Source organism: Salminus brasiliensis, chromosome 13 (assembly GCF_030463535.1).
Source record: "Salminus brasiliensis chromosome 13, fSalBra1.hap2, whole genome shotgun sequence".
Lineage (NCBI taxonomy): Eukaryota > Metazoa > Chordata > Actinopteri > Characiformes > Bryconidae > Salminus > Salminus brasiliensis.
The window spans coordinates 3249843-3268715 of NC_132890.1; the positions used below are offsets into that span (position 1 = coordinate 3249843).

Here is an 18873-nt window from a genome sequence, read left to right on the forward strand (position 1 = left end):
CTGATTTACCATCATTAAGCCCTGATTTACCCCCAAACCAGGTGTTGTCCTGAGGAGAACTCTAAATAATACTAGACTCCATGAGAGAGGAGAACTTTGGAGAGCTGTATATGATGAGTAAAGTTGCTTATTTGGACAGTAAGTTTTATCTCCTCAGTAAATCACTGATATTAGAATAAACACTAATAATAACACTCCTACAGAAAGTGGTGGTGGTTCTCCATCACTGTGTTCATCATTAGAACATCTCCAAAGTTCTCCTCTCTCATGGAGTCTAGTAGTATTTAGAGTTCTCCTCAGATCAACACCTGGTTTGATGGTAAATCAGGGCTTAATGATGGTAAATCAGGTGAGCTGCTGCTGCTGCTGCTGCTGCTGATGGAGTTGAACACATCCTCCACGCTGTGCTGGCTGGACTGGGGGGCGTCCAGGAGAAACCTGGAGGAACCGAGCTCTGAGTACATTTAAAGCAAACTGCCTCAGATGCATGACGACTGCAGACTGTGAACAAATTGTCTGACCGGGCAGCACAACTAAAGCAGTGGACGTGCCTTTGCATGTGTGTGGAAGGGAGCAGAAGGAAGTGGAGGCTGAGGCAGGGTGTGTGTTCTTGTGTTTTTGCTCCTGGTAGACTCATTGCCCCTGTCATTGCTGGAGCTCTTGGAGTGAAAGACAAAGTCCGGCTGAGAGCGTCACACAACCCAGCACTGGACCAATACTACAGAACACACTCTAAACACCCCTTACAGGTATACACACACACACACACACACACACACACACACACACAGACACACTCACAGACTGTTTCCCTACATACACACACACTTCATATTTGCATGCTGAAAAATAAGCCTACATTGCAATAAATTTGTGTGCATGTGTGTGTGTGTGTGTGTGTGTGTGTGTGTGTGTGTGTAGGCAGATGTTAGAGGCCTCAGTAAAAAGCTAGGCTGGACAGAGAGGCAGGTTGAAAGCTGGTTTCGTAGAAGAAGGAACCAGGACAGACCAGGAGTGCTGAAGAAATTCAGAGAAGCCAGGTACACACACACATACACACCCACTCACACACACACAGCTTAACACACACACACACACACACACCATAGCAAACACCCAGAACGTGCTCACTGTAATACCTGGGATCGCTTACTATAAATAGTTGTGCAGTGTGTGTTAGGGATGGGAGGGTTACCAGTTTGAACACTACACTACATGTCCAAATGTTTGTGGACACCCCTGCTAATGAATGCACTTAGCTACTTTAGGTTGCACCCATTGCTGACACAGATGTGCAAATGCACTCATACACACACACAAACATACGGCTTGTCTAGTCCCTGTAGAGAAGTACTGCCAATAGAATAGGACTCTCTGGAGTGAATAATCATGAGCCTATTGGCACCATCCTGAATGCTAGCGGAACTGTGTTCTCTGGAAGGATGGTGGTGCTCCATTAAGTACTTTTGTCGTATTCGTAGAAATAGTAGAAAGTCTTCTCTGGACAGTAGAGACAGTTACTCCAACAGAAGCAGGATCAGCTCTTCTTAATACCCTTGAATTCAGGAGAAACAGTGAATGAGCAGGTGTCCCAATACTTTTGTCCATATCTAGTGTAGTTTAGAGGAATGGTAGAGGTCATGTTGAGAACACCTTCTGAGAGAACTGCTCGTAGGATTGCTGGGAAGGCAAAAGACCTTCAAGGATGATTTAGCAGAGTCTGCAGTGGTGGTGCACTGTTCTCCTGTGCAGCGACTCCTGTACTAATACAGGGGCAAATGCTCAGACCGTCCCATTCTTCATACTTTACCGTACGACACTCATGACCTTTTTCTCCTGTGTTGAACTTCTGATGTGTGCAGCTGGAGGTTTCTGTTTTACCTGTGTGCTTTCCTGGGAGGCCTGCTGGCTCTATATGACGTAAGTACTGAAGGATTGCATAGACCGAAAGTGTGCTATGGATGACCGAATGTGAGCATATAATGGGCAGAACGTCTCGAAATGACCTTGAGTCATCATGTGTAAGTAGTGTGTGTAGGAGTTTGTGTGTGCATGCATAAGCATGTGTGTGTGTGTGTGTGGTGTGCCTGAGGGATAATAAGTAATACATTCCCACAAGACTTCAGCCAAATCCTGTCATTCATAGGAAGGCAAGGCTCCTTAACAGGCATGGACAAGTTCCTGTTGCACACACACACACACACACACAGATACACACTCACACACACACTGAAATGAACAATCTAATTGTTCATTTGTGTTACAGAAACCCTGGTTCTATGATTTACGGGAAGTGTGGGCAGGGTTTCCCAAACAGGTAAGTGTGATTAACGTAGATAAACTTTGTGACAAATGGGATTATTCAGGAAATGCAATGATGTGGAAATACGGACAAAAGTATTGGGACACCTCTTAATCATTAAATTCAGGTGTCTGATTCAGTCCCATTATCACAGGTGTGTAAAATCAAGCCCCTAGCCCTGCAGTCTGCCTTTCCTAAACACATCAGTGAAAGAACGGGAGGTTCTGAAGAGCTCACTGAGCTCCAGCGTGGTTCTGTATGTAATAGGAGACACCGCTGCACCACCAACAACAAGTCAGCTGGAGAAATTTAGACCTTCCCTCCTAGATCTTTCTCCATCAGCTGTGAGTGGTGTTATTATTGAACAGTGGAAGAGTTTAGGAGGAACAGCTCACAGAGAGCAGCTCAGTGTCCACTGAGTGTCTGACAGACCACGTAAAGTTACAGAGCGGGGTCAGGGCCGAGTGCTGAGCTCAGAGCAGAGTGCAGAAAAGCCTCCAACTGACTCAGTAACTGCAGCAGAGCTCCAGACCTGCTGCTGCTGGTAGAGCTTAGAGCAAAGGGGGGTCATCAAAATTCACAACTGAGGTGCCTAACTCTTGGTGTGTTTTCACATTTGTTTTTATGGCGTTTCTCATACACTGTGTGTGTTCAGGTACCAGTGGGAGTATGTGTGTGTATGGAACCTATATTTGCATAGTTGGGGAGAGTTGGGGAGGCATTCTGTGTCTGTCCAGATGTTCGTTTTTTTACATATATTTTTTAATGGGAGAGGCCTGCCAGACGCTGCTGGTTTTTGCATGTGAGGCATTATGCAAATATGCTTTTATTAGTATTAATTATTTGTTTCTGTGTGTGTGTGTGTGTGTGTGCAGACCCTGCTGGACTCTCAGTACTGGTACTACATGTTTGAGATGAGTTTTTATGGTTCTCTCTTGTTCAGTGTGGCGGTGGACATCAAACGCAAGGTCAGAGTTCATTCTACCACCTCTTTATCACTGTATCACACAGCAAGCACATTTAGTCAGTTCTCAACTAATTCGCACACACACACACACACACACACACACACACACATACACACACACTGACGTATACTGGATAGCCCATATCCTACAGTTGTGGTTTAGATCAGATGAGCTGCTGATTAATGGCTTCAGTAAAATCCCATTATTTTCAGCATCGGTTTCTATAATCAGACATTCTGCACTCACTCATTTAGACTTTTCTTAAAATGATGTTTTATAGTGTTTAATATCTTATAATCCAGTCTGACCAATCAGCTCCTTTACAACACTGCAGTCTAATCACTTCCTATGTGTATATGTAGTACACACTCTGGACTGATATCTGTGGTTGTTGCTCTACTGGTGCGTAATAACTGGTTTATAGTGGGTGAATGTGTGTGTGTGTGTATGATTGGGGTTTCTATAGCGAGTGTGTGTGTGTGTGTTAGCATTAGCGTTAGCCTCCACTCAGTTCTGAATGGGTTCTTCAGTGTTGGATTATAAACAGAGAAAGGCGAGTGAGCGGTTCTGCGGTTCTCCCGCTGGTAAAACGGTCAGAGCGTTTCAGTGAGAGTTTATAAAGGGTCAGATATTATGGTCTGTTTTCAGGTTCCACTGTAAAATAGCTCCACACTGCAGAACCTCAACTCCTTTATTTACCTTCTGAGAACGTCTGCACTGCTGCCGCAGCAGCCGACTGGGCTATAATAGACGTAAATGACATCTTGAGGACACCAGACGGCGCTCTGAACACCATGGTTAAAAACTAAGACTTAAAACAGCCGATACCTGACCCATTAATATAGGCCTGAACCTGTAATAGTGTCCACATACTATTTTTAATTAGTACCTAATATATATACCTAAATTAGCCAATAAAGTGACTGCTTATTATAAACTGTAAAGCTACTAACATGAACTGCAGGGTGTTGGGTCATTTTTAAATATAACAGCCACACTACGACTGTCTGTGTTTCAGTGAGACAAGGCCTTATGCTGTCTATCTGTGCTGGTTAATCACATTTCTTTGAGCCTGTGGTTATGGAGCTGCTCTGGATGTGTTACCCGAATGCAGTGCTGATATGCTATCTTGCCTGGTACTGATCAAAGTCTGTCTGTCTGTCTCTCTGTCTGTAGGATTTTAAAGAGCAGCTGGTGCATCACTGGGCCACTCTGACTCTACTGTCATTCTCTTGGTGTGCAAACTACATCCGCATCGGCACTCTAGTCATGCTGGTGCATGATGCCTCTGATGTCCTACTAGAGGTATGAGAGAGAGCGAGACAAAGACTTCATGCACTCACTCAATGTTTTCTAGTCATTAAAAGCAACATTACGCAACATTGTTATTGAAAACAGCAGCTTCAGTCATGCTGAGGCTCCACTGACTGTAATAAGGAGAACAGTGTCTCTGGCATTGCCCGAAAAACGCTGCTCCTGCACTATGGTACTTTAGTGCAGCTGCATGAAACATCTCAGCTGAACTGCGTAACGCTGCATTATACTGTTATATTTGAGTAAAAGTAAAAGTGAATTATGCTCCACGCCTGTAGGGGGAGCCCAAGAAAAATACCAATTTTCCTATAATGTCAACCACAGTGAGTTATGGGACTTCCATTACTTCCATTAGCCTCATTGCTCCAGAGCAAGGCGTGGGTTAGAGGGGTATAAAGCCCCCCAGCATTGAGCTGTGGAAGGACTGTGTTCTCTGGAATGAATACAATTGGACAAAAGTATTGGGACGCTGGCTTGTTGTAGTTATGCAGAGTAATAAGTTATAAAATGATTGGTTTGACTGTTCCTTGTGTCCCTCTCGGTCAGTCTGGGAAGATGTTTAATTATGCAGGATGGGAGCGTGCCTGCAACAGCATCTTCATCCTTTTCACTGTTGTCTTCATGGTAACCAGGCTAGTCATCTTCCCTTTCTGGTAAGTATCAATGAGCAAAAACGGTTGAGTAGATTAAAAAAACAGTGATCAGTTCATGTGCTAACACTGAACCCCCTATGTGTTTCAGGTTGATCCACTGCACGTGGGTGTATCCTCTGGAGCAGTTTGAGCCTTTTTTTGGGTATTATTTCTTCAACGCCATGCTGGTGGTCCTATTGCTGCTACACATTTTTTGGGCCTCCCTCATTCTACGTATGGTCAAAAAGTTCTTCTTTGGTGAAGTGAGTGAGCTCCAAACAAATATGTCCAGGACCATAATGCACAGTATAATATTTTAAATCTGTCGTTCCTCTTCTGTGCAGATGAAAGGAGATGAAAGAAGTGACGAGGAAGAGGAGGAGAGTCTGGATGAAGATCACAACCATAAGCACTTCGCCAGCTCTTCCAACGGACTTTCGAATGGTCACTGACAGACAGCCAGAGTCATACGACTAATCCTTCAGTGTCACGTGACTTTATGTCCATATTGGATACTCTAATCACTCATTAACTGATTCAGTATATCCACAGCCTTTCATTTTAAGGTGTGTATATGTGTGTGTGTGTGTGTGTGTGTGTGTGTGTGTGTGTATGATACTCGCTTAGAAAAGTGAAGCACTTGGTTTTAGCTCCTCATGCAGCCTCCATGTTCTTCCACCTCTTCCCTCCTCTTACTCTTAGCCTCTCACCACCTACAAGTATGAAACAGCACCTCCTACTGGGTCCTGAGGAGGAGTGCTGGTACATTTTTAGGAGATACCCTTGCTTTGCCTTGGACCATCAATAGCGGTGCCAGTACAGGCTGATATAAGGAGGCGGCCAAAGTCCCTTTAGCTCAATAAAGGATAAAGAACGTACCACTTGACTCAGTGCTTGAGGTTAAGGTTACTTTATTGAGGGTGAAAACAGGTTCAGGACACAAAGAGTTACTGTATAAAACATTTCCACAAATAAATATTAATGCATATTCATATAGCTGAACATAAAAGCTAAATTCTCATAAATAAAATGCATATTCATACATATTTAAGTAAACTGGTGCCTATATTTTAGCTCTGACAGTGATCTCTGCTTATTTAATGACATTATAAAGGAGCCCAGCTATTATTACTTACAAAATTACATGTTTAACATTTTACTGTCTCGTCATTTTCCAGGCTAATAGCATTTATTTAACAGTTAACAGGTCATATTAAAGCAGTCCTTAGTCCATTTGGTTAAAATGACGTCCACTTGCGGTTCCTCTTGACCATAAAGATACCTACACTATTACTTTCATCCATATAAACCGATACTACTCACTGGCCACACAGGTGTCAGATGCTCCACGTGTTCTTCAGGATCTCGATGTACTCCTGGTCAGTGGGCACTTCAATGCTCAGTCCCTCATAGTAGTCCTCAAAGTCAGCATAAGACACATCCTTAGGGACCCTTCCAGTTCCGCACACACAAGTCAGGAAGTCCATTTTTGTCCCCACATCTATGCAGCAAATATAAAAATGACTCATGAGCAACAGTCATGCACTGATCATTCAAGAACACGCTGTTCTGTATAACAGTGTCTTAAGCAGCCCAATCAGCCGTGTCCAACTGTGCCAAAGAAAACAAAATATTGAAAATCCTCAACCTTCGAGATAACTTTCAGACCCTTGAAGTGTATTCCTGACCCTCCTGACCAGTCAAATGATGGACCCATGAGCTATTATGGTTTTAACATGTTTACATGTCCAGACGTTTGTAGACATCCTCATCTGGTATGTTGGAGGGTATTAATAGGGAGCTCCCACACCCCCTGTTCTGCTGTAACAGCTGTAACACTTTGGGTAAAGGTATATTGGAATGTTTGTGTGTTTTTTAAATGCAAAAAAGCATACACATCATCATAAAAAAAAATTAAATAAACCTAGTCCTATATTTAAGTGTCTCTGGCAGGAAATTCAAAGTTAAAGTAGTTGAAAAAAAGGCTGCCAAACCATATAAAACCATTGGATGGATCCTCTGGTTGAGTATGTCACCTTCTATGGCTTTAAGCATGCTATCACATCCTACACCCATTGCCTATGTGTAGGAAGCGAAGCTGATTTCCAATTACATCCAATAAGGCACTGAGCCAATCAAAAAGATGAAAAGACTATGGTGTCTGACTGAGCAGTTGATACTGGACCACACCAAAGATATTGTACCTATGTCGAGATCAGGGCTGGTCTAAAATGTCTTAAAAAATAGAGGCCCAAACTCTGGGTACTAGATTTTGCAACATTGCTGTACAAATCCGAATGCATTTATCCACAAGACGGATGTTCAGTTCAGCCACCCCATCTTATTCCAAAGGTATTGGATGGAGCTCCTTGACCACCACTATGCCTCATGCCATGCATCAGCTGGAGGATAAACTCTTTTTAATACCCTTGATCTCAGAAGAAACTATGAATGAGCAAGTGTCTCAATACTTTTGTCCAAATACACAGCTACAGCTGGGCTATGCATATAAATACTGTCTGCGGAATTTGAATGGCAGTGTCTCACCAAGCTCCAAATGCAGGGACGGTTTAGATGAGCAGAATTTCTCAATGTCTGTCAGAGGAACTGATCCGGTTTTATTCGGGTCCAGTTTAGCATAAACCTGGGATGAAGAGAAAACCTCAGAACAACACTAGATATGCATGTGCTTACATGCTGACAGCTGAAGATTGGAGCACTCTGATACCTTCATGAAAATGGCTTTTCTGATCTCGCTCATCTCCCCGGTAACAGCACGCATCATCTCGGCGTAGTCCATCAGCGGCTCTCCCTGCTGGCCCACAATCCTCCACACAGCCTCAAAGTCCTGGCACACAGACATCATCATCAAACTGTGTTACGTGCATGTCATCGTCCTCTCTCCAGAATGATGAACATTGATGGAGATGAATTAAGTGGTGGATTACTCATTACAAGTGTTTTGATTGTTTTGTTGGTCTCTGATTGATTATTTTCACCTGCCGGCAAAGGCTCAGCTCCTCCGCCAGACATTCTCTGAGCTTCTCCTTGCCTATGAGGCCGTTCATCTTTACGTCTATACTCCGCAGCCTTCTCCCTAGTCCAATCAGAGTTTGGATGGCGCGACCCCTCAGCCTATCACGTACAGTCGCTGCAAAAGATCAAGCAAAGACTGTTCATTTATTTGTAAAGAAATACAAATTAGCCTGACGAAAGTAAGCTTTAGACAGTGTAGAAGATCTGTCCAATTTACACTAAATTGACAAAAGTATTGGGACACCTGCTCATTCCTTGCTTTTTCTTAAATCAAGGGTATTAAAAGAGTTTTCCCTGCTTTTGTTGGAGTAACTGTATCTACTGTCCAGGGAAGAAGGCTTTCTACTAGATTCTGGAGGAGCATTGCTGTGAGGGTTTGATTGCATTCAGCGACAAGAGCTTTAGTGAGGTCAGGATGTTGGGTGATCACCCACCTCATCCTCATCACCACCATCATTTCAGAGAACACAATTCTTCCACTGCTCCACAGCTCAATGCTGGGGGGCTTTACACCACTCTAGCCCATGCTTGGCATTAGGCAGCATGGTGCCAGCAGTTTTGTGTCTATCTGCTCCAGAGAGTCCTATTCTATTGCCTACAATCCTTCTCTACAAGGACTAGACAATAACTGCAACTTAAAGAAGCCGAATGCATTCATTGGAAGTGGTGCCCACAAACATTTGGACACATAATGCATGTGAGTAAATTAGAGAGGACTAACCTTGAATTCCCCTTAGGGTCTTCTGGTCATTGATTTCTTCTTCAGGAAGGCACTGCTCACTCTCTCCAGACTGGGCCCTGTGAGACATGTTCACAGCAATGTTCCAACATCTAGTGTAAAGCCGTCCCAGAGGAGTAGACAAACACCTTAACACACCTAAATCATCTTAATACAAGAAGGAACATCAGATGAGAAGGTGTCTGCACACTTTTGGACACAGCATTCTTACTGTATGTGTTACTGTGTGTTTACATACAGTAGAATTTTCTTGGACTCTTCATCCACATCAGTAACTCTCAGGGTCAGGTATGGACGCTGCCTCAGGCTCTCGGACAGGTGAGGCGCATCTGTACTGAAGCGCAGGTCTGCACCCTGCATAAAACCCGACAGATGCCATCTGTGTTTGTGAGAGCAATAGATGATGGGAGAGACGTGCTGCTGCTGCTGCAGTTAATGATGATCATGATGATGATGATCATGGTAAGTCTATGGTACCTGTGAGAGGTCAGCTAGACGGTAAGGCCTCCCTCGGCTCCTGTAGACACCCCGAGCAATAAAGGGCAGAGCGCTGCACCTGCAATTTTCATGCACAGCTCTCTGAACACTGCAGTATTTACCCTTACACGCTCTGCACTGTGCACACACAGCACTTAGTTTAAATTCCAGAGAAGAGTCCAAACCTGTTTTTGCCAAAGCTGCGGTACTCGTACACTGTCAGCGTGCGATCGCAGGTGAAGAAGAACCCAATGAGCTCTCGACATGCCTCACGTCCACATCTGCTGAACAATATACACACACACACACACACGGGTAAATCTAGCTCTAATTATCACACATTTACTAACACATTCACCACTGCTCCACAGCTCAATGCTGGAGGCTTAAGACCCCTTAAGAGCCCACACCTGGCATTAGGCAGCATGGTGCCAATAGGTTCATGCTGATCTGCTCCAGAGTCATATTCTATTGGCAGTACTTCTCTACAGAGACTAGACAAGCTGTGTGTGTGAGCATTTGAAATGGGTGCAACGTAAAGTAGCTGAATGCATTCATTAGAAGGGGTGTCCACAAACATTTGGACATGCAGTGTATATGTAGTCACCTTGATAAAATTCTGGCATGAAAGCAGAGCTTGTGGGATAAGAGGTTCTCTGTTAACGATTTCGGAGTTTTCACCCTGTACACACAAACATCAGGCAACAATCAGGACGATGGAACTGTATTTGTGCAAGGGGTCAAGGGGTCCACTGGGTGTGTACAGTATGTGTGTAGGGGAGGACAGCAGGGGGTGTGTTTGTATGTTACATGGTGTGGTGGAGGGTCCTCCTATGGCGTGCTGAAGCGCTGAACTGGTTTACAGCATTCTGCTCTGGGTCACTGATGACAGCCCTGCAAGACACCACAGCCATTTTTTACACTCATCTTATGTATTAATACTTAATATTAAAAATCTCCTGAAGCCCACTTAGGACGTTTGTGCGGGTTCATGTACTAATTCATTAATTACATGAGCATTTCCCAACTTGGAGGAGAAAGGGACCAACCTGGAGAGCTGATCCACCATCATTTGCTCAATCACGGCTTGTTTTCTCTTCTCCACAGTCAGTCCCTCCTACAAATACATTAATTGAAATTTTGGAATCTACACCGGAGCAGAGGAACACAGAGATACACAACATCCAACTGTACATCCTCTAACTCACGAGGATGTGTTGAAAGAGGCTGCTAGAACCCTTTGATTTGTATTCCTGCATTAATGATACCTGAAATGTAATCAGAACTTCAGCTAGTCTTTAAAACTCAAAGCCCACCAGATTAGGCAAGGTCACAAAACCGTTACTACAGAGTTGCTCAGTCTGTGTGTTTTCACTGCAGCTCTGTATTACTGTTTGCAGTAAATTGCAGTGAAACTGTACTCCACACTGTTGTGGTTAAGGTTTGGCTGTTAATCCGCAGTACCTTTTTACGTCCAAAAGCTTACTTGTGTTGTCTGATGATGTTACCATTTAATTAACTATTCCATTATTTGCCAACTAATTTGGTCGTCGATTTTAGTGGAGTAGTTGTTGCGTATCTAATTCCAAATGTTAAGCATCAGGGTGGCACCACCATAGCTTTGGCTCTCAGACAGCGTGCCATTATTGATAAACTTCTGAATTCAGGATTGTCCCAGCAAATTTTACAGTAGACCGTCAGGGTATCTGTCCAAAAACTGAAGCTTAATCAAAAGTGAACCATGCAGCAAGAAACTGACCCTAAAAAAGCATCAGAAAGCTGCAGAAATGCACATTTTGGAACATACAAGTCAAAATCCAGACCTTAACCCAATGGAAATGTTGTGGAAGGAGCATTTTATGCGAGGAAAGAGCACCAACAAGCAGTTTTATACAGTGGAAATGGGCCAAAATTCCTCCAACCCACTGTGTAGGACCGATCACCAGTTCCTCAAAACATTTGATTGACATCATGGCTTATACTTTTTATGACAACAATATTTAATGCTGGTTTATTTTGCTCCATTTGTTGAACAAGCTCATCTTTGTCCAGTTTTAGCACTTGTGATGAAGATCTGCTCACATTTTAAGTCAGATTTTAAGTCCCAGAGTGCGCTTTTAGCATTACGCTGGTCTCAGTATACTCATGATCGCAGATCTCACAGTATTATAAGTGTAATAATATGGTTATGCACAAATTAATATACCATTAGTCACGCCAACAGTTTTTGCAACAGCTAGTCCTGACTGAGCAGTATTTACTCACGGCCTCCAGTTTCTTGGTTCTGCTGTGGATGGTGTTCGTCTGGATTTGGCTGAGTTCAGAAGAGTAAGGGGTCAGGGGAACTGGCTGGTTTGGTTTGTGACTGCTGGGTGGTCTGCTGACCAGTGGCTGGCCTCTGCAGCTGGATCGTGGTGACTCCTGATACCCCAACAGTGAGGTATTTCTTTCTGTGACGTTCTCAGTTCCTCCAACCCATTTCTGGGGGAAAATATGGACAAACTCATCGTAAAAGGTCCAAAATGATGAAGTACAGTAAAAATTGCCATTTTTATCATAAAGCAATACCACAATTTTTTTATTCCTAGTAATCTGGGCTACTTCTCTCAGTGGTGGACCAGTGTCCAGTCCATTGACAATTGACAACTGAAATTTGCTTTTGATCTTGGATGATGGATGACTACCTGAGGTGGGCGTGCTGAGGCTGCTGTACCCCAACTCAAGGCTGAGAGCAGGCCTGACGGATTTCCGGCCACTGGTATGAAGGCAGCATTCTTGAGATGATAAGAAGATGCTTTAGAGAACACATACTCTCGCTCTTCCTCTCTCTCTTTATGTATTCATTTTCTCACCTCCTCCTCCTCCTCTCTCTCTCCCAGTCTGTCCAGCTGTAGCACTGGGACTCTGTATAAGACAGATGGAGGTGTGATTAATGACCTACTAACACACTCAATAAGAAAAGCTGTGAAACTTCTCAGACTTACTCTTTCGGACGCTGGCCCCGGGCTGCTCCACTGGTTTGGCTCTTTATAGAAAAACAGAACATACATTATTTAAAATTGTTTATTTTATTTTAGAGGTAAGAAGTAATACAACTTATCAAAAAGTAAGTGCAATCAGCCTCCTTGAAAGAAACATAAAATTTGAATAAAAATATCTGGGTCCATTTATTAGACATTTTTGCTTATTAATATAGCTAATACTTACCTGAGAAAACAAATACAATTCTGGAACATTTTAACAGCTCTGTTGCTCTCATAAGTAAAAAATGTAATAAATGACATCATTAGTGACACCATATGACATCATAAATCTGAGTAATTCTGGGCACATTTATTAGACATCGTTCCTTATTAATATAATTAATAGCTAAATAAATTAATAAATAATAATAATAATAATAGAGAATAGAGAATAAATACAATATATGACCATTTTAACAGCGTTAATGATGTAAGGTAGGTTAAGTTAAGTAATGTAAATAAGTGAAATCTATATTTTGAGTTAAATATCGAATAATATATAATATATAGCTATAATTTATTACAAGCATTAGCTAAAAGAGAGGCTCCTATCAAACTAATTGGAGGTAGCTATAGCTAGGTACCCCTGGATATCATTAACGCTTTTAAAATGGTCCTGAATTTTATTAATTCTCTTTGTAAATTATATTCATAAATATATAAATATGTCTAATAAATGTTCCCAGAATTTGTACAGGTCAGGTCCTGCCCCTGTAGCTCGAGCTGTCCCCACCTGTCAGCGGCAGGCTGCTGTAAACACACACTCACCTGAGTCTGTCTCTTTAAGCCTCGCTCCATTCTGAGTGTGCAGATTATTTTTGATTAATTTATTATTTATTATTTTAGTAATTTATTTTCAGTGTGGAAACGCAGCTGAAGCTCCGCGTTGCTATGGTTTCATTGCGCATACAAAACACACGTGACTTGGGGCGTCACAGCCTCACAGAGTTGTGGGTAATGAAGTCCTCGCGGACACATATTTCCATAAAAACACGCGAATATTTTTTAATGTTTTTCTTTTATATTGATATAATTGTGAGATCCTTTTAGCTGGGACTTGTATAAGTATATACACAATGTTTTAAGTGCATTAGTTAATATATTAAAATACAAACAAACAAAAAAAAACAATAAATAAATAAATAAATAAATACATAAGAGAAAAGAGCTTTTTATAGCATTACTGTAAAAAGTAAAAAAAAATGTTTCCTGTACTTTTATTACTAAAATTTACTATATTTATTACTAAATATAATATGTATTTTATTAAATAATGGATGCGTCATTGTTATTATTATTATAATAATTGTATTATTATTATTATATTTGTTATTATTATTGCTACTATTAGTAAATTAGTTTGTACTATTAATAGCAAACATACGTCACATAATTTTAAATATTTTAAATAATGACAATGTTATATTAATATGATTATAATAATTATGATTATTATTATTATTATTGTTGTTGTTATTATTATAGGTATTATTATTAGAAATATTCAAGCAATTCAATATTTTATTAGAGGTTTCTGATATTTCGTTATGCGTGCCTGTGTGTGTGTGTGTGTGTGTGCACCCATGAAGGGAAGGGAGGGGGGCTCCAGATTTCCCGCTTGATCGTGATGTAGTGGGTGGGTTTGTTTCTCATCATCAGCTCTCCATCAGTGCAGTGAGTGCATCACGCTCATCAGACAGCACTCACTCACTCACACACACTCACACACACACACACACTCACCAGCGCAATGGACCTGCTCGGGCCTCTCGCGCTGTGGCTCTCGGTGCTGTTCACGGGTTCTCCGGGTGTCCTCGCGCTCGTGCTTCCGGACATCACGGAGTCGGACTTCATCCGCAGGTGCGTCCAGGCGCACAACGCGCACCGCTCGCGCGCCTCGCCAGCTGCAGCCAACATGCGCCTGATGGTGAGTGTTTATCAGTGAGGCAGGTCTGGAGGTCTGGAGGTCTGGAGGTCTGGAGGGTGGCTCGCAGTGTGTCAGTGAGGAGTGCATGTGCTGCTGCTGCTGCTGCTGCTGCTGAGCTGCACACAGCTTTACCAAACTACAGCTGCAGACTGGAGCTGCACAGTGTGTGTGTGTGTGTGTGTGTGTGTGTGTGTGTGTGTACGTTACTTATTTACGTAGGAATCTGCTGAAATGCTCATGTATCTGTTTATAGAGCTGTAATTATGCCCATGCATGTAGTATTACCATACACACATCTGATCATAGAGATCATTATAGAGAACTGATATGTATATATATATTAGTAGTAGTAGTATAATATTAATATTTATTATTATTATTATTATTATATTAATATTTAGGGTGAACTATAACTAATAGGGTAATTTAATATTACTAAATAATAAATAATATTATGAGGAGAGGTCCCATGAGGAGAGCTTTGGAGATGTTTTAATGATTGTAATTCATTTATTTACTCTAATATGAGTGTTTTACTGAGTAAATACACTCTTAGTGCTCAGATAAGGAGCTTTGTATTCTAACTCTCACAGGTGTTAAAACTTTTTCACAGTATTTTATATACATATATGTTGTTGTTTTATGCATTGACATCCATTGAAATGTAAGAAGGTGTTTTCCCTGTCCTGTAAAGTTACTGTTTTGGAGATGGACAAGGTTTTTTTGTGTCCAAATGTTTGTGGACACCCCTTCAAATGAATGCATTCAGCTGCTTTAAGTTGCACCCGTTGCTGACACAGATGTGCAAATGCACACACACAGAATGTCTAGTCCCTGTAGTACTGAGAATAGTACTACAATAGAATAGGACTCTCTGAAGCAGATAAACATCATGAACCTACTGGCACCATGCTGCCTAGAGGGGTATCTGTGCTGCCTCTGTGGGCTAGAGGGGTATAAAGTCCCCCAGCATTGAGCTGTGGAGCAGTGGAGGAACTGTGTTCTCTGGATTGATGATGATGGTGCTCCATCCAGTACTTTTGGGACAAGTTGGGGAGCCGGGGATGAGGTGGGGTGGTGGTCATAATCCAACATCACGCTTGTCGCTGAATGCAATCAAATCCTAATCAAAATCTAGTAGAAAGCCTTTTTCCCTGGACAGTAGAGACAGTTACTCCAACAAAAGCAGGATCGACTCTATTTAATACCCTTGATTTCAGAAGAAACAATGAATGTCCGAATACTTTTGTCCATATAGTGTACAATGTTTGGCATATAGGTCACATACATTTCACTGTATGGCAAATATATGTTGGAGATATGTTGAAGGGATTCCCATATATTCTAATACATGTCATACGTTTTCATTGGCCTGTTCATTTCCTGTGCCAGAAAGGGAATTGAGTAAATGACCCTGTGGAGCTGTCAGGGTAATGCAGACAGATTTTGAAAGGAGAATGGGTTTCTCCTGTAAATAGCAGTGGAAAGTTCCCCTATTGTACTCTTTACTTTATTAAAAGGTCCTTGTCAGATCTGTAGGGAATTGAAGGGAAGGGCTTTCCTGCACTAAAAGGGTTTAAACAACAGAGACTAAACTAACCCCCCACCCCAGCTACAGTCTGCATCCTGTTAATCTTATTTATATGTTCGATACTTACTACCTCATGTCACGGTTTGTCACAAGACAGAGGTGGACGTACTCGAGGCTCTTTTAGTACATGAAACTAAAACAAAACCAACAGAGACAAGAAACAAACAAGAACAAAGCTTACCAAATAAACAACACAAGAACCCCATAAAGATGCCAGCTTAACTAACCGTGAAACTGACATGGACATGGACAATGCACAACACACGCACATGACCAGACACGGACGCCTGAAATAAAGGGTTACTTATACACTTATACAGACACTAACAAGAGACTCACAAGGAACACCTGGGACTAACAAGGGGGCGTGGCTACAAAGAAGACACTGGTGGAAACACTAATGGCATGGGGGGCAGGCATGACACCTCAGTACTTGCTGTGTTTCTATTTCCTGTGCGTTATTAGCTGTCTGCATATACTGTCACAGCATGTAAAAACTTCTATGCAGCTTATAATCACTACCTCTACTCAGTAATGAGTCAGATGTATTGTATTAATTGTATTTATTGTATTTATTGTATTTCTTGTATTGTCTTTTAGTTTAATGTTGTCACCCATGTCTGCACGTTGCACTTTCTGCAGTCTGTCCTGTCCTGTGATGTTTTGTTGAAATGACAATAAACTTGACTTGACTTGACTGGAGCTATAACCCACCCAAGCTTCATGTGTAGTGCAGCTGAAACTAGTAATGCCGTTCAGGATTGCATGGCTGCAGGTTTGGCGGTCAAGTTGTGGAATGAATTGCTTTAGCTTGGATTCAGTAATTGGAGTTGGAGAACTGGGAGATATCATATCATAAAACCATTTGAGCAAATGGCAGGAAATAGCCCAAAACAGGATGAGCTGCAAATGATCCCGCCAGTTCCCAGAGTACAGATATGAAGGCTGGCTGACAGCCTGAAGAGAGTTCTGAAAGGCAGACTTCAACAGGCAACACATACCCGACAACACCCTGAATACAGCAATTTATATATTTTGATGCTGTCACGCAAAAACCTTGTCTCTCCAAAATAGCAACTTTTCAGGAGAAGGGAAAAAACCTTCTTAACTTTCAATGGAAGCCAATATAGAGTCATTTCGGAGCATTTCTATTGGTCCATTCTTCATTAAATCCTGACATAATATAATAATAATATATATATATATATATATATATATATATATATATATATATATATATATATAATGAAAAACAGCAAAAAGATTCTTAGATTAATCTGCATCAGTCATGAAATGAACACCACCTCCTTGTTTCTACACTCACTGCCCATTCTGACCATGTAGGAGCACTCTGTAGTTCCATAATCCCAGACTGTCTCCATCTATTTCTCTGCAGACTCTGTTATCAGTTTGTTCTTCAATGGTCAGGACCCCACAGGACTGACCACCACCGAGCAGACTGTAGTATTTGGGTGGTGGTGTTGTGCTGGAATGAATGGATCAGACACAGCAGTGCTGCTGGAGTGTTTAAACCCCATCAGTGCTGGACTGAGAACAGTCCACCAACCAGAAATATCCACTGTCCTGTGGGCACTGATGAAGGACTAGAGGATGACCGACTGTGCAGATGATCTCTGACTTTACCTTCATCTATAAGGTGGACCAGCTAGGTAGGAGTGTCTAATAATAGAGTGGACAGTGAGTGGACAGGACAGCGTACCACCAGCGTACCAACACACACTACTAACACACCACCACCACCCTGTCAGTCAGTGTCACTGCAGTGCTGAGAATGACTGACCCACCACCCAGATACTACAGTCTGCTCTGTGGTGGTCAGTCCTGTGGGGTCCTGACCATTGAAGAACAAACAGGGTGAAAGAAGGCTGATAACAGAGTCTGCAGAGAAACAGATGGATACAGTTTGGAGTTATAGACAGAACTACAGACAAACATGAACTGGATTCAGTTCCACTTTATTTGGAAAGCCCTTGTAGATGCGTTGTGGTCCTTACCTTCATTTAAAGCAACAGTATGCAAAAATGCTCTTGGGCTCCCCCTACAGTTTGGAAGTATAATACATTTTTACACCACTGCATTAAGTACAAATCGCACCTTGATCGCCCCCTAATTGAGCAGCTGTACACATGCATTTCTTGACAAGCTGCGAGCTCCAGAAGCTTGATCTGAAGGTGTGGAAGCATGTGGGCTGAGGTGGTAGAGTAACACTACAGGATTCTACACTAATATGACTCTATGGGTTATACAGTGTTATACAGCAGTTCTGGAGAGAGGTTCTCCTCCTGCAGCTCCACCACCAAAGCTCCATAGTGCAGTAGCAGCAGCAGTGCTCCGGCCCGGACTGGGAATGACAGAGACGTGAACCAGGTGTGTCATAAAGAGTTAACTGTCATTCATGTGTCCATTATGTGTGTGTGTGTGTCTGTGTTTTATACAGACCTGGGACGATGCTCTGGCGAGAGGTGCCCGCTCCTGGGCCAGAAATTGCAAGGCTTCCCACAACCCCATACTCCAGCGCGTGGGCCAGGCTCATCCTGACTTCCGGAGGGTTGGTGAGAACATCTGGTTGGGGACTCCATACTCAGCATTCACAGTAGAGTCAGCTATCAACAGCTGGAACCAAGAGGGTGCAGACTACACACACCGAAACCGCAGCTGTGCCAGAGTCTGCGGCCACTACACACAGGTTTGCACCTTAGCCCTTCTATTCGCTTGTTCAATATTTTACTTTACAGGAGGAGGAAAAAACCTTCGGAACTTTCAGTGGACGTGAATGTAAAGCATTTCTATTGCTTTTTGAGGCATCCCTCATTACTCTGACTGTGATCTGTGTGTTTTAGCTG

The 18873-nt window shown here is 42.4% G+C and overlaps 2 protein-coding genes across 4 annotated transcripts in view; one reads left to right on the top strand and one right to left on the bottom strand.

Moving 5' to 3' along the window:
• Window positions 1-6148, top strand: part of cers3b (ceramide synthase 3b) — a 7604-nt gene extending 1456 nt beyond the window's left edge. The window contains exons 3-11 of the mRNA XM_072695641.1: window positions 632-749; window positions 922-1040; window positions 1863-1920; window positions 2267-2317; window positions 3178-3270; window positions 4447-4575; window positions 5131-5237; window positions 5326-5479; window positions 5561-6148. Of these exons, the coding sequence (XP_072551742.1) occupies window positions 632-749; window positions 922-1040; window positions 1863-1920; window positions 2267-2317; window positions 3178-3270; window positions 4447-4575; window positions 5131-5237; window positions 5326-5479; window positions 5561-5668 (937 nt within the window). The 3' untranslated portion in view covers window positions 5669-6148. The remainder of the gene's footprint in view (window positions 1-631; window positions 750-921; window positions 1041-1862; window positions 1921-2266; window positions 2318-3177; window positions 3271-4446; window positions 4576-5130; window positions 5238-5325; window positions 5480-5560) is intronic.
• On the bottom strand, window positions 6126-14514 carry caps2 (calcyphosine 2). 3 transcript variants are annotated; one of them, XM_072695638.1, is made up of 16 exons: window positions 14235-14514; window positions 12453-12493; window positions 12321-12372; window positions 12153-12242; window positions 11734-11949; window positions 10518-10585; window positions 10279-10362; window positions 10076-10150; window positions 9654-9749; window positions 9469-9547; window positions 9230-9345; window positions 8974-9050; window positions 8216-8367; window positions 7945-8064; window positions 7764-7860; window positions 6126-6717 (listed from the first exon to the last, which is right to left on the bottom strand). In XM_072695638.1, exons 1-16 carry the CDS (start codon window positions 14406-14408, stop codon window positions 6554-6556), a joined length of 1701 nt encoding a protein of 566 aa, XP_072551739.1. In that variant the 5' UTR covers window positions 14409-14514; the 3' UTR covers window positions 6126-6553. The 3 variants fall into 3 exon arrangements, with proteins under 3 accessions (XP_072551739.1, XP_072551741.1, XP_072551740.1); XM_072695640.1 differs by lacking the exon at window positions 14235-14514 and adding an exon at window positions 13260-13386; XM_072695639.1 differs by lacking the exon at window positions 7764-7860 and having other exon boundaries at window positions 7911-8064.
• Window positions 14515-18873: the final 4359 nt, after the last annotated feature.